The following is a 16,202-nucleotide window of genomic DNA, read 5'->3' as shown; positions in this document are numbered from 1 at the left end:
TCCTCTCCCACTCCCCCTGCTTGTGTTCCCTCTCTCGCTGGCTGTCTCTGTCTCTGTCAAAAAAAAAAAAAAAAATCTTAAAAAAAAAAAGAAGTGGGGAGAAATCAATACTTATTTCTTTTTCTGTGTGAATGGAAATAATGAAGCCACGGTGGCGACGGCTGCTACAAAAAATACACATCCTTCGACTCTCTAAGTTCACACGATAACAAGGATTTAACAAGAATCACGAGTCAACAGGAACACAAATTCCCAGGATAAACGCTTTCATGCCTAGGACAGTCGGCAGTATTCACGATGGTCTTTGCCTGTACATGTTCCTATTTGTTTCTCTTCCCTGAGTCTGTCTCTGTGTTACTGCTTTATTATGTGTCCTTCCTTCGTAGCTTTCAACATCTAAGCGCCTCTATTAAATTTTTATGTCAGGCTGGAAACCAGAGCTAAAAATAAGGCCAGAAAAACATGGATTGATGTTTACAATAAACATTTATTGAGCACCTACCTGCATGTACCAGGCACTGTGCTAGGGTCGCCGGATGACAATACGTAAGACTCAGGCTCTGCTCTCAAGGAGCTCACAATCTACTGGTGACGGAGGGGCAGGGCGGGCAGGCAGGCAAGCCCTCTGCCAGAAGAGATGGTGCCTCTAACACAGAGGCTTACACAGGGCACTGTGGCAACAGGAATGATGGGGTAAATAATTGAGCCTACAAGAATCACAGTGTGCGTGTGCGTGTGTCTGTCATGATAAGATTTCACAGAAAAGAAGATTTTCAAGCTGAGGCTTGGAATGTAGGTTCCTGTCAATAACTAGAGTTGGAAGAGGTTGGAATTTCAACAAATGTCAAAACAGGAGGAAAACATATCTGACGAGGTATGTCATTGTGTCATTTGCGGGAAACTGCAAGTAGCTTGCTATGGTGGAGCAGAAGATCCACATGCACCATGGAAGGAGAAACTAGAAAAACAACAGATGAAAAGATATGGAAAGACTTTCCTTTAGCAGTGAAACCAGGAAGAGGTTGGGTCACAATAAGAAGGTCTATGTTATCATGAGAGTAACCTATTAGATCTGACCAACAACAGCAGATTTTGCTGACATTGAGACCAAAATGCCAAATATTTGCAACCCAAATCTTTTCTAATCAGAAAAGAGATCTCAGTGTGCTTCCCCGAAGGTAAAAGAACCTAAGAGATCTTATCAGAATGGTGGATAGTTCCCCAGTTGGACTCATTTGTGTACAGGAACTGCCCCGGTCCCTGAACAAGTCATTCTAATGCATAAAGGAGCGCTTTCCGAAGAGAAAAAGGGCTCCTAGCTTGAATTGGAAAATGAGTCAGATAAACAAGATAGGCAGCTACCTAGAAACAGGTTCCACTAACGTTAGTTCTCCTCCCCCGACATTATTCTTTTGACTCTGTTATTGTCTCGATTGACAAAGTGACTTTAGTACCAAGCATGACAAACATTTCAGTGATAGCCAACTTGTATCAGGCCATTTTAAAGATGAAGAGAGGGCAGATGTTTACACTGCATTGTCTCTGTCACACAACCTATTCTTTTAGAGGAAAAATTCTTTAAAAGGTAGAGAGAACTTCAAACATCACCTTCACTGAGAGCATCTGAAAAATGGCAGGTCATCGGAGCCCAAGGTTAACTGATCATGAATCTGATATTTGTATTCTGCATAGTCTTTTACTTGATTGGTTGAGCCTACAGGTAGCAGAAAGTCCGAATGATTAGGCTGAACAGGTTAGAGCATCCACGGAAGGCAATGAAACGTCCCTGACATACATGACACCTGCCCAGAGGAAGTTTAACATCCTTTTCAAGTCATGTGCTTTGAACCCAGGGTTGTCAGCATACGGGAATATAAATTCATTACTTCTTACTTCAGGTCTCCCTGGATGAAGTTCTGCTATGACCCTTAACCCACAGAACTGTTATTGATCTCATGAAACAGTTATGGGCTCAATGATGGAAATTTTCATGTCATGGTTACCCCAATGCATTTGAAGATGGTGCAATGATCAAAAAAGATGCCAGTGATGACAATTGAACGTCCCTTTGCCTTCCCAGCCTCCTTCATATATTCTCAGGCATAGGATGACAAAGGGAAGTCCACGAGTCACATGAAGAAAGACTGTAGCCATGGATACACGATCAGGAGCTTCTCTGTTCCTCTTCACTCCACCCTGCATGCCACCAGCCTGCCCTACTTCCTCCTCATTGCTGCTCCTGTGAATTCCTCCCCCATCTTGCCACTAACCACTGTCCTCTGCCCAAAGTTCTGCTGCTGATGCATTCCGACTGAACCAATGTTCAACCCTTGTGTGACATGGAGTTTGTGTTCAAATAGTTGTTGAATGAAATAATGACCCCCAAATCCTCTAAGGTAACAAGATTACAGGGGAGTGTCGTTTTGAATGAAACGATGCTTTCTTATGTGGGGTGAAAAGAGCAAGGTTCTGGAATCACGCCAGCCTGGTTTGTGCCACACTGTGCCACTAACTAGATTTAGAACAAGGGCTTAATTACTCTGAAATGCTGTTTCATCAACTACAAAAAAAGGAAGATAATAATCCCTACCTTGCAGGGTTGCTGTGAGTATTAAAAGAGATAGTACATATGAATGCCTAGCATAGTGCCTGGAACATACCAGGGCCTCAAGAAATGCTCATCTCCCTCCTCCCTGTCTTATGTAGGATTTTAAGATGATAAATAATAGGGAGTAACTAATCTCCAGTGTGGCTGGAAGTCTTAGAAAGAGATAAAACAGCAGTCATAGGAAGAGATAGTGTTAGGAATTTTTAAAGGAAACAAATGGTTTTATGGTTAATTTTCTTGGTTGGGGTTTAAAAGGAGATTCACGTTGTCCATTAATTATACTTACCTATTGGGTCTAATTGGCAACTACCCCAAAATGAATAAAACAAGCGGGAGTCAAGAGAGAAAAACGGCAGGCATCCTGTCAAAAAATAAAATCTTTGAAATTTCCACAACCCAATGGTGGAATATACATTTTATCAAAGCAGACGGACTCACCCAATTTATAAATGTATACATGTGATGGAAATCTAAGCTGCCCATTCAAACTTTCGAAAAACATCAAACACCCTCTGTACCAGCTCTACCGTGCCTCATCACTCCTTCACTTGTTTGGGTCCTTCAAATCAGCGTCCCCTTTGCCGGAAGAAGCATCCCTCATTCTGTTGTGGCCTAGGTGACTGCTCTGGTGGTCAAAGGGTCAATCAGTGTTGAGTACTTACAAAGATGCTTAGCCCTTGGTAAATCCTCAAGAAATGCTGTTGTTACAGTGATTCTAATAATAATTATGAATTTGGTTTCTGCGTCTTCCAAGACTGAGCAAGAACCAGATTGTCCCCTCTCTCCTTTGAAAAACACTTTTCTGTTTTTTTGGAGATATGTGCCCTGTTTTCAGGTGATTGGCTCACTTTTGATCAAAAAGGAATATTCCCCCCCCCATTGGCTAATGTACTTAATTTCTTTTCCTTTTAAAGAGGAATTGGAACTAATGCTGATGTGTAGCTCATCATGCATATTATTTACTGAAAAGATTCTCCTATTTCCCACCCTTTTCTTTCTCTCATTGCCAAGAAAATGACTAATTAGATAGATACAGCCATATTATATTATCTATCCATATCATAAATCTACTGCTTCCTCCCTTCTATGTACGTATGCGAGTATGTATCTACCTACAGGAAAAGTCACCAAAGCCATTTCATTATAATAGGTGTCCTTACTAATTTGGCTACACTATCCCAAACTGGGAGGTAAATTTAATTGTAACATCATGCCTCTGGAGTTGTTAATTGACTAAAGAAGTTAGCTTGGGTTGGGATGATTCAGTATCTCATTTCAAATCTAGGCCTCAGAGGAGAATCCCACGAACAGCGGTTTCTGCCCCTCTTTGTTCCTTCCCTAGAAACAACATTTATGGAAGCCCGCAGATCCTCAAGTTATGTCTTCTGGCCCTAGCTTCCGAGGATCAAGCCAGACTTCTAGAGCAGCCTCAACTGGGGGCGTGGTTGGGCAGAGAGTAGCTGGTTGGTGAGACACGCAGTAGGGTCTTACCCACTTTTACGGACTATTGCTTGGCGATTCCTCAGTGCTCACAACCCGGCAGGGCTGCCTTGTCCTAAGAATGTACTCACTGGGGAAAACACAAAGCAATATCCCTCAAAGCACAAAATGTAAGGGTTGGATCCTCTGGATTCTTAATAGTTTGTAAAATAATAAGCCAAGAGTAACTACTGTGTATTTTCCAGAAAGTTACCAATTAGCATGTTCCTGAGAACATAAATTCAGCTTGGGAGCACACGCCTCCCCAGGCCGCCCTACCATTGTGCACAACAATTAGACTGCTGGCTAAATACTATGAGCAAAGCCCCAAATAGACGACAGCACAAGCCCTCCTGGAAATTTAGCACAAGCATTTGTTTATGGAACCAAAGCACAAAACTGGCTTAGCTCCGTCTTCCCTGCAGAATGAACAGCACCCTGGTATTTTCAGTTTGTTTCTTTTTTCCTTCCAGTTACCAAACCCTAACAAACGAAAGTTAAAATCACATTTTAGTGAAGATTAGCCAGATTTGTTGAAGATTGTTGCATGGTTGAAAATGGAAATGTCTAGACATCTAGTGTCAGTTGACTGTGACCCCAATTGTCTCATTATTTCTTTGATTACCCTTCCGGGCACGGTGGAAAAAGTGGTTTCAAGAGGGGAAATGGGGAAATGAGGGGACCAAGGATTTTGCATCCAATGAGGTTGATGCCCTAAGTACCCTGCTTTCACTCCTTGCTGAGGTGCATGGAGAACCTTTCCTAATTTGAGTTCCCTGGTGTTGTGTTAAATAGAGTAAGAAAAGTCCCTCCCAAACTATGACTATGTGAGCAGCAGACTAGAACTGTTGTGCTGTGAGCTAAGCTCCGTACCAGCTAACGCACTGTATGAAAAGAGGTAGGACGCATGACCGTTTCCAAGCGGGCTTTCCTATCTGGAAAATGAAGGCAATGAACTAGGTGAAATATATATATACTTATATGTATGATGATAATGTACATATATAGTTACACAGAATCCATAAGCATGAGTAGCTTTGCATCTGCCCCCTCCGTATATCTTTATATATGTAATAATGTCCCAGTTTTCCTGTATCATTCTCTAGTTTATCTTTACATCCCTCTGTTGAGGCGTATCTAGAAAAAGAAAACAATGAAACATACATATCTTTTCCTTATGATTTTGTTATTTGTATTTCCTAAAAACTAAATCTCAGTTCACACATAGACCTTGTTTGTATTTGCAGCTAAAATACTGCAACCAGATAGGATAAACAATTTAATGAGAGTAGAACAAATTTAGTTGGACCACATGCTAGGCGCTCGGTTTCTGGATGTTAAAAGCTTTCACCTACGTGGCTTGCAATCCATTGCTCACATTCCACCCCTCAAAATCTTCCTTGAAATACATCTGCCACGTAGCCCCTTGAACATTCCACCAAGAAATACTCTTTGTCTGAATGCCTCTTGTAGTTCATATCATTAAAGGGCACTTAACACTTGCTGCTTCTTAGAATGCAGCTCTTTGTTTCCTGAGCGGGAACAGCCCCCCCCCGGGGGGGGGGCAGGGGCTCTGACACAGGGTCTCAGGTCTGCCTCTTATTATCAGTCTGACACTGAGGCCATCCCTTGACCTCAGTTTTCTTTTTGGTCTGTGGGGATAATACATGGTACCTACTTCCTAGGGTTGTCATAAGGAGTCAGTCATGATTTCCTGCCAAGTGTTTAGAATAGCACTCAACTAAACAGTAGTTATTGTTCACATATTTGTAAAATCCTAAGCACTTCCAGGGCACAACTATGCCTTATTTATCTTGCAAGCCCTGCAGTGCTTTGTATGTTCCAGGCGCTCAAGCCAATACTGCCAGAGCCACAGAAATACTGTCGAGGGGAAACGCAACAGAGCAATCACTACTTATTGTAAATGACAGGTATTTGGAGTTCTCATTTTGCTACATTTTGAAAAGCTGAAGAACTTTCAAGCCTGTGTTTCGGCTCCCTAGGAAGCATCTTGAAGGGATAGTGGGATAACGAGCAAAGTAGGAGCCACTTCTCCACAGTGAGCACCACGGACGATCTCCAACACGAAACAGCTGTTGAATGAGCCATTGTGTGACCCAGCTCCGTCTCAGGGACGAGGACCCTGGGAGAGGGGAGCTGGACTTTGGGGTGGCCAGGAGCGTAATGAAGGGAAAATGAACAATTTCGCTGCACTGTACTCACAGTAGAGATATAAAAGTAGGACATTTTCAGGAGCCCCATTATACTAGGATGTCTGGCTATGGCTAAGGTTGGGAATAAATTTAAGTTGTTTTGTCACTCACTAAGTCCCAATAGGGAAGATAATTTTGCTTCTAATTTCAGCTACTGTCAAATGTAGGCATCAAATCTGTTACCTTGGTCTCATAATTTTTTAAAAAAATTTTTTATTTATTTGAGAGCAAGCGAGAGAGAGAGAACAGGAGTAGGGGGAGGGGCAGAAGGGGAGAGAGACGCAGACTCCCTGTTGAGCAGGGAGCCCAATGCAGGGCTGGATCCCAGGACCCTGAGATCATGACCTGAGCTGAAGGCAGATGCTTAACCGACTGAGCCACCCAGGTACCCTGGTCTTATAGTTTTTATACACATCCTTTATATATGATTGGACAATATTATTTTCTATGATGTGTCCTTAACTAGCCTCTTCTCTTAGGTTTCCTGATCTGACTCTTTCCTTTTGTCTTAGACGAAGCAGAGGATTGCCAGCAGGTTGAGCGAGCAAGAGAAAACATGGTGGGGTTGGCTCCTTACCCAAAGGTCAAGAATGATATACATACACTTGAGGGAGGAAGGTTCTGAACTCATATATTACATGGATAGGCTGACAACTTCCAAAGGTTGTCTTCCTCCCTCCTTCTCTCCCTCCCTTTCTCTTTCTCTTCCTTCCCTTCCTTCATTCCTTCCCTCCCTCCCTTTCTTCCCTTCCCTTCCTTTCCCTTCCTTCCACTACAAAAGCTGTATTTGCTCATTGTAAAAAACAACACTGAGAAGTACCTAAAGGGTATATATGCAACACATCAGTTCTCATCCTACCTTTCCCACTTCAGGTTTCACTCTCTAGAAGCTACGACTATTCACCTGTGTCCTTTCAGATATTTTATAAGTATATATTTTTTCAAATTTTTATAAACATAAATGTCATCATAAACACACAGTTGTACTGTTTTACAACAGGCTTTTTAACTTAAGAAAAAAATACCCTTGGATATCTTTCCATATGAGTGCATTATTTATAATTTCAGAGTATTTCACTATACGTTTATATAAAATTTAGTTAGTCACTTATTCATGAATTGTTGGGTCAAAATATGACTAGAATAAATTCTTAGAAGTAAAAATATATGGCCAAAGGGCATGCACATTTAAAACTTAATAGGGGTAGCCAAATCATCTTCCAAATAAAACAAGTTTGTGCCCATATTTGCACACACAACGCATGTTTCTTTCTTTTTTTTTTTTTTTTAAGATTTTATTTATTTATTTGATAGAGAGAGAGACAGCCAGAGAGAGAGGGAACACAAGCAGGGGGAGTGGGAGAGGAAGAAGCAGCCTCCCAGTGGAGGAGCCTGATGTGGGGCTCGATCTCAGAACGCTGGGATCATGCCCTGAGCCGAAGGCAGACGCTTAACCACTGAGCCACCCAGGCGCCCCACAATGCATATTTCTATATATGCTTCTTGACAGCAGATATTTGTAAACTTTGTTTTTTGCCAACTGATGGGTTGAAAACATTTCATTGTCTTAATTTTCGTTTCTTCAATTTCGAGTAAGGAAACTTATACTTTCTTCCCTGTGATCTTCCTGTTGATACATTTTGCCCATTTTCTTATAGTATTTTTCTTTTGGATTTGTGGATGTCCTTTGTTTATTATGGAAATTAGCCCTCTGTCATGGTTGCAACTATTTGCTTTGCCATTTGTGTTTTGAACTAGTATGTTGTAATGGGGCTTCTAAGCACCGAATTTGTTTTCTAGAGCCACTTAGCTTGTGTGAATGGGTGAGTCACGACAGCTCTGAGTTTGGTATTATTAAAGAAGAAGGGAAAAAATACTAGGCTAGGCAGAAACAAGGGAAAGTAACAGTTCCACATATGAAGAATCCAGAGAGGAAAGGTGAGGTTTGTTTTCAAAGCATCTGCCTGTGGTTTCATTAAATCTGTAAAGCATTAGATCCTCCTACCTCTATTCATTCAGCAGGACAGAAGGGAAATTCCAGCTGTCTACAGCTCTACCTTTGGGGTTTTATTGAAAAACACAAGCTAAAATCAAAAGAAAAACTAACTAGGGTTGGACGAACAAGGACATGTGTATCTCGGTCCCTAACTTACAAGAAGTTTCATGAATTAATCTTTTTATAGCTGTTACTGTCAGCAAGTACTCTCAGTTCTATATTTACTGACATTCAAAATGTTTTAAGAGCCCTTCAGCTGTATTTTGCCAAATTATTAGTTATCATAGGGGTTATTAAAGCATAGGAATGTCATATTGGATAATCAGCATAAGAAGGATTTCAATCCCTGAGAAACTCATCTGCTCATCAGGTCTCCTCAAATGTTTCCTCAACAGTGGCGGGGCGGGGTACTCTTATTCCCTAAAACCGTTCCTTTGTCCTTTTCTCTCAACAGGGCTGAAGTCCTGTTGGAACCTACGGCTTCGAGAGGCTGACCAACCTCCATCCTCCTGCCTGTCACCAAGATTAGTCATGTGTCCGTCACAGGAGAATTATTTTCCAGGATTTATCTTTGAAACATTTGTATCAAGAGTATGGCGTCATGGAAACACGGAATCTTTCCTATTTATTTTTCATATTTTGGGATTTAAAATGTTACCAAATGATGTGCAACAAAATATGACTCCATTAAGGGTCCATTATGGATGCACATGCATTATGCATAGCACAGCACATGCAATTACTTTGAGGCTTAGGGGATCTATCTGAGTTAGTTAACTTAAGAAGTTAACAAAACCAGAATGGTCTAAGATAATTTATATAATTTTATACATCTTGTCTCAATCCAATTTCAAGCGGAAATTGCAATTTCCAGAGCCAGTGCAGGACTCTGCCGCTACGCATGACTGCAAGACTCATAGGTGGAGAGTGAAAGAGCGCGGTACGAAGCATGCGCTACAGGAACTATTTATGGACAAGGCTCCCCAATGAACATACTGGAACCATAACAGGCATACCTCATTTATGAGTGGCAGATAAGTTTTCTCTCCTGTGACAATTGCAGCCATTCCTTAACAACAATCCGGAACGTTAAGCTGAAAAGATATGGCAAAAACTGCTGGCTCTACCCCGATATCTATTTTTTTCCTTCCTTCACAGTGATGGGATTTTAGCTCCCGATATATTTGTGCAGGATAAAGACTACATTTTCAAATCTCCTTTTAGCTAGGTGTGAACGTGTGACCAAATATTGCCACATGGGATGGAAGCCCAAATGGTGTGCAAGACTTCCTCATGGTGACTTTAGAGGGAAAGGGCATGACTATCCCTTGCTCCTTTTTCCTGATGCTTTCTGGCTAGAAAGTAGATGAGATGGTGAGCTCCCATGGACCATGAAGCAGGGATAGGAGGAGCAAAAGGAAGAAGGAAATTGAGTCCTCAACACTGTGAGGCCACCACATTAAATCTGGACTCCTGTTCAGAATAACATGTACATAAGGAATAAACTCCTGTCTCATTTAGGCATCCAGTCCTTTGAGTCATTGTTAGAGCAGCAGTACCTGTGTCCTAATGAATGCAGAATGGTTCTGAGCTCAGTCAAGGCTCAGTGGGAAAAGTCACGCTAGGTTTGCAATGCCAGCTATGGGCAATTGACCCGATGGTCTCCTGCCAACTCTAACCTCTTACTGTATGGATAGCTAACATACTCCAAAATGGAAAACTCAAACAAAACAAAACAAAACAAAAAAACACAAAAAAACACAAAAACCCTTTCATATCACTCATACATTACAGTTTTCCTTGGCCATATGCCTGTCTCCCTCTCTGTGCTATTGTTAATCTCTTCAGGCTTAGCCTCTGGGTATTTGGTATAAATACAAAGACATGAAACTGACTTAACAATCATAATAAGAATAAAATAAGTAATATGTGTAGTACTTAGGATACACCATTTATTTATATATAAATGACTATAATCCTTTAAAATAGCCTCCTGGAAAACTACATGCTTATTTTAATGATGCTGCCATTACTATATTTTTGGAATTTTTTGAAGTTGTAAATCCGTACATTTCTTATAATAATAGGACTGGATCAAATCACTTAAGTTTCTTTCATGCCAAGCCAGCCACTCTTTTTTGAGCACTTATTATGCATAACATTGTTAGTTTGGGTGTCATGGAGGTTGGTAATCAATTAAGGATGTCAATGGTACTCTTCTGACAATCTATGTTAAATTTTCTGGGTAAGATGGCTTCACAATTTAACAATAAAAAAATAATACATATAAGGGGTCTACTAGAGTCCAGGGAGATGAGAAATATACACCAGAAATGGAATGTGAATTTTTAAAAAGCTTTGCTTCATGGAGTTTTAGATCATGAATTTATTCATTCACTGCTCCCTTACTTCCCAAAAAATTCTCAGTAATTTATAGATTAAAAATTAGAGTTCTCTTTGTATTCAATTTTGAACTCTTTATTCTACTAGAACCTTGATGTATTAAAATATTCCCTGTGCAATGCATTCCACTCAGTAGGCTTTCCAGGGGCCTCTGGGTAAAGCACCCCCATCTCTGCTTCTGCCCCCACATCAGCTAATAACTGTGGACTATAGGATTTCTCTGAGTATCAAGGACTTTGACAGGAGAGCTCCCAGCGTCAAGCACATTTCTGGACTCACTGAGCCTGAAGCATATAAAGTCGTGGTACTCAGAGCAGGTGCGGCTGAACTGGAAATACTGATCTGATTTACTTTGCGAGTCAGTTCTGCCTGTTAAGCAAGGTGGTATGTCTCTGCAAATGAGAAACGGCTTCCTACTAGTCATTATGGCAGAAAGGTCAACTCAAGTCCATTTGCAGTTTTCAGATATGCCAAGAGCTCGGACTTAGACAATGACTTTGGTCCTCACCCAGGAGAGAACAGACTCAGAGCAAATGAAGTCAGATAGAAGGAAGAACTTCCCAACAGCAAGTGACGTTAGGATCGGAAGGGCATGCCGGGGCTGACATCCGGCCGATGCTGTTGGTTTAGGAAACCAACGTCTTCACTGGTTGTTCAAGATTTTAAATCTCACTGCTGGCTTGCTGTTGCTGCCTCTTCTATATGTCTTTAGACTAAAATAGAGTATCGTGGGTGTGGCCTTGACAAATCCGGTGTGGGTTATTGGAAAGATTTGAAAAACAAAACCAAAAACAACCAACCAAACAAAAAGAAAACTCAAGGAAACATACTTGGAGTAGTGTTTCCTGAGGGATGTGACTGGCCTTTGGACCAGGCAGGTCTTCACGTGAAACTGTTCGGCCCAAGGCAGACTATTGACATTCCTGCCTCCTTGCTCCTGTCATTCAGGAGCACGAGAAATTGTGTCAACCCCGAGGCCCCCTGATATTTTTAAATGCCTCCTAGGGGAGTCAGGGTCACCCTAGTTGTAAACCACTATAGCCATGTTTAAGAATTATCACCCAAAATGGTGGTAAAGGAAGTAGGATATCAATGATGAGGTTGTGAGTACTTATTTCTCATTATGGAAATTTCGTGGGAAAAAAATGCTTTAAATTGATGTGTGTCATGTCATAGAGATGAGCTTATTTTTAAAATAAGATCTCTTAGAGCCAATTGGACTTCACCAGTATTGACTCAATCTGTGCATTAGAATGTTCCTGTGGCTCATGTATCCTATAACTCGGTGGAAAGGGGATATATTTGCTTCCACAATAAGGCATAATTTATTAGGGATGACATCCTGTACTGTCGGAAGACATTATTCTCATTATTATTTTTGTTAGTTTGGGTGAGTAAGCATACAATCATACATAAATAGGTGTGTTGGCTTAGGGACTGCATAATAAGACATAGTTTTTTTCTAGAGAATTCTAAATAGCAATATCTTCAAATGCCAAATGTGATTATGTTTTATGAATTCTGCCATCGTTTCTGCCACTTGTTTACTCAGAAATACCAAGCCCATTTTAAGCTGCTGCTTTAGAGAAAGTACTCTTGGTGTCTTCATGAGGCTACACTCAAATGTCAGTCATAACTCTGGGGCAGAGAAAATGCGGAGAATCAAATTCTCTGTCAAGCAAACCCCGGCAGTAGCAAAAGTATTGGTTATGGAAATCTAAACCTACCCAGACACCCCCATTAATTATTATCGCAAAATAAACTATCTGTGATGACTGTCATGGGGACATAATCCCTTAGACTGGATTTAGTCTGACATAGATTTCACTTTATAGTATGGAGATGACAAAGTCAGAAATTTCTAGCCTCATAATGAAATTTCCTACAACCTAAATTGATGTTGGCAATGTAATTAGATATGCAGTCTGAATAAAACTTTGCATTTGGGCAAACCTAAAATAAAATCCAAACAACAAAGGAGTAACATTTTAACCAAACAGAGCCCAAAGGTAACTTGATTTCTGTCCTCTTCCTTCAATCCCCTTTTTGAATAAAATGGTAGCTTACAAGAAGAAAATTTAAAGTGTAAGATATATTCTGGGCTGCTTCACATTTAGCCCAAGTTCTAACACCTCCACCAAAGACAGTAGTCAACAATCCTAGCTGGGTCACCAGGATTGCTCCAAGACACTGGAATAGCTTGAATCTCTCAAGAGAGATTCATATTCTCCATTATGCTCTGTTTCTCCAGGCAGGAGGAACAACTACAGTATAGAATGTATTTTAGACAACACAGAAAAAGATAAAAGGGTTTGCTGGTTATTGCTGCAATGGTTAAGATTTTAAATCAATTACTCTTCAACAAATCATGTTAACAGAGGCTTGACGATATGTTCCAGAACATAAGTTTGAGCCCTCATTTGTTCTCTTTGGACCTTTTTTAGTAACTACAGACATACATGGTTCCTCCTTAACAAGCAGAGCCAGGTCTGATTTGTGGTTAAAAAAAAAATCTGTATCTATATCTATCTCTCTATAGGGTGATGAATACCCTTGACCCTGATCGGTTTCAAATGAGAGGGTCTGCTCTCAGGTTGGAATGCATGGCAGCCAGGCTGTATCCACACAGGACATGGTTTCCAGCGGGGGGACCACTGTACCACCAAGAAGGCAGGAAGGGAACCAGTGTTTCTGGACAGCCACATGCCAGAATGCTTTCATATGCTGACTTGTATGTTAACTCAGTTAACCAAGGTTCATAGATCCAGAAACAGAGTCTAAGAGAAATGCTTTGACACTGGAATATTTATGGATGAAATGATATGCCGTCTGGATTTCCTTCAAAATTATCCAGAGGAGGATGTAGGTGGGTATACAGAGAGAGATTCTAAGCTTGGCCACGGGCTGGTAAATGTAGAGGCTGGGTGACAGTCATGGTGGGTTATTATAAGAGTCTCCAATTTTTTTGTATGTGAAATTTTTTAACAATAAAAATGTATGCACAAGAGATGCTTGGGATCTTAAAGTCCCATGAGGCTGCTTATATGCTATTTTCTACAGCAGCCCCTTGGTAGCCTCTCAGCTAGTACATATTTCCTGAGCAGCTACTATGTTCCCAGCAATGTGCTAAGTTGCCTCAATTCACGTGACTATGTGAACAGCAATAATATGAGGAATTTTTGATTATGTACCTTTTTCTATTTAAATAGTTCAAACGTAGTATGTGATGTTTGGCAATATTAATGACAGGTGTGGCTCACCTTTGATAATTCTCTTAATCACTTCCCTGCACCTCAGTCTGATCTTTGAGATGAAAGATTTTATGTTCTTGTGAACGTCAGCCACGGCATCGCTTTCATCCACAGACACTGATGACGCTCCTGGGATACGGTACGTAGGACTACAGAGTACATACAGCCTCGCTCCCTTGCCTCTCTCTCTCGTCCTTGCCAGGCAAGATCCTAACAGGTGCTTAACCCAATTTTATGTCTGTTCTACTACTCGAGCTGAACACGGCTACAAAGAAAACATACAACCCTAGTGATCCATGCCTCTCCAAACTCACAACCACAAATACCAAGTGGGACCAGGGTGCTGTGGGGTAATGCTACATTTCCCTGGTCTGGTCATTCTCCCTGTCTCTACATTCAATATAGTTCCTTCCGCTCCCTAATCTCCTCCACCTCCTCCCCTTCCACACTCTTTGCTGATGACCTCCTGTATTCTTTACTTTATAAAGAAACTATCTACAGAGAAGTACCTGATCACCCCAGCAGAAAATGTTTCATCTTACCCACGTCTGGCCCATATGCTCTGCCTTCCCTCCTGCTATGCAGGATGAAGCTGTCCCTGTCCTGAGGCTGAGCTCTTTATTTGTGCACTGAATCTCATCACCGCCCTCTCTCTTAGGGACTTTGTCCCAATTCTCCAGAGATTCACCCCTTTTTTTTTTCTGCAAAAGCTTACTCCTTTGGGGCTCTCCCTAGCCTCCCTGATTTAAGAATACACTAGTGTTGCTAAGAATGGCCTTGCAGATTTCTTGATGTGTCTACTCCTTACCCTGCCTGCCCAATTCATTAGTAAGTCCTGTTGAGTTCCACCTTCACAATGTATCTTAGGACCAATATTATATCATTTATATGAAGCACCTAGAATAGGCGAATTCATAAAGATATAAAGTAGAATAGTGGTTACCTGGGGCTGAAGGGAGGGAGGAAAGGGGAGTTAGTGTTTAACGGGTACAGAATTTCAGTGTGGAATGATGAAAATGTTCTGGGGATGGACAGTGGTGATGGTCACACAACAATGTATATGTACTTAATGCCACTGAACTGAATACTTAAAAATGGTTCAAACAGTAAATTTTATGTTATGTATATTTTACATTTTTTAAAAAAACCCAGTTAAGAAAATCTCTATACATGTATTTGAATCTGACCATGTTTTACTTCATCTATCACTGCCATTCTACTTCAAGCCACGCTCATTCCCACCTGCATTATCACAACAGCCTCCCAAAACATCTCCCTGTTCGAAGCTTGCCCCCACCTCAGTCTGGTCTCTGCACACAGTGGCGGAGTGATGTTCTAAACCAGAAAGGAGATCGTAATTTACCAGATCACAATTCTGTGAGAATAAAACCCAGCTCTCTACAAATGTCTTGCTCTTTCTTGAACACACGGGGCTTTTGTCCCTACTTTTGCTCCCTTCCAGAATGTTCTCCCCACAGTGGGCTCCCTGACTTCATTCAGGTCTCTGCTTCCATGTCACCTCCTCACAGAAGCCCTTCCTGACTACCTACTCTACACTAGCCTCTCAACGCCCAGGTGCGCGTGCGTGCAAACCCATGCACACAGGTCCAGTCCTATACCTTCCTCTGCTCTTTTTCTTATCAGTTCTTTTTACTACCAGACATCATATATTTATTTGTTTCCTTATTTACTGATTACCTCTCTTGAGTTAAGCTCAATGAATTGTCGACAGCTGCTTTCCCAGACCTCAGCCATAACTGGTCTATAACAGGAGTTCAAGAAATATTTGTATCCTAAAAGTCATGCTTGGACTGTTGGAGGCTGTGCACATTAAATTTGAAGTGTAGTAAACTGCAGATGGAAGAGTGTTCCAGAGCAGGTCACTGCTCACGCCCAAAAGGGTTCTCCTTTAAAAACAAAGTTCTTCAGGAACCCGTGACCATAATTGAGAAGGGACTGGTGGCAGCAGATGAGATAATGGAGGCCGGGGTGCAGAGAAAATCGAAGGCACTGGTGTTTGTGATACATTATCATTAATATTTGGCATTTTGATGAAAAAGGGATTAAAGGTCTCCCGAGCAGGATTCACTTAGTATTTAAGGAAAATATCCTTCAGAAGATAATGTCATTTAAGCAAGAAACAGACTTGTTGAAAGGCTACTGTGGTAGGCAGGTCACCCCTAAGTGATGAGGAGGAATGGCACCTTAATGAGAAAAACGCTGAGCGCATTCTGCACCCCTGGTGTCCTCCG

The 16,202-nt window shown here is 41.3% G+C and overlaps 1 protein-coding gene across 1 annotated transcript in view; it reads right to left on the bottom strand.

Moving 5' to 3' along the window:
• The window catches only part of TRPM3 (transient receptor potential cation channel subfamily M member 3), a 252,456-nt gene that overhangs the window by 195,255 nt on the left and 40,999 nt on the right, over nucleotides 1-16,202 (bottom strand). The window contains exon 7 of the mRNA XM_040620250.1: nucleotides 2,895-2,969. Coding sequence (XP_040476184.1) covers nucleotides 2,895-2,969 — 75 coding nt within the window. The remainder of the gene's footprint in view (nucleotides 1-2,894; nucleotides 2,970-16,202) is intronic.

The sequence above is a fragment of the Ursus maritimus genome, unplaced genomic scaffold (genome assembly GCF_017311325.1).
Source record: "Ursus maritimus isolate PB19 unplaced genomic scaffold, ASM1731132v1 scaffold_34, whole genome shotgun sequence".
Classification (NCBI taxonomy): domain Eukaryota; kingdom Metazoa; phylum Chordata; class Mammalia; order Carnivora; family Ursidae; genus Ursus; species Ursus maritimus.
This window is presented reverse-complemented; position numbering and strand designations above follow the sequence as displayed.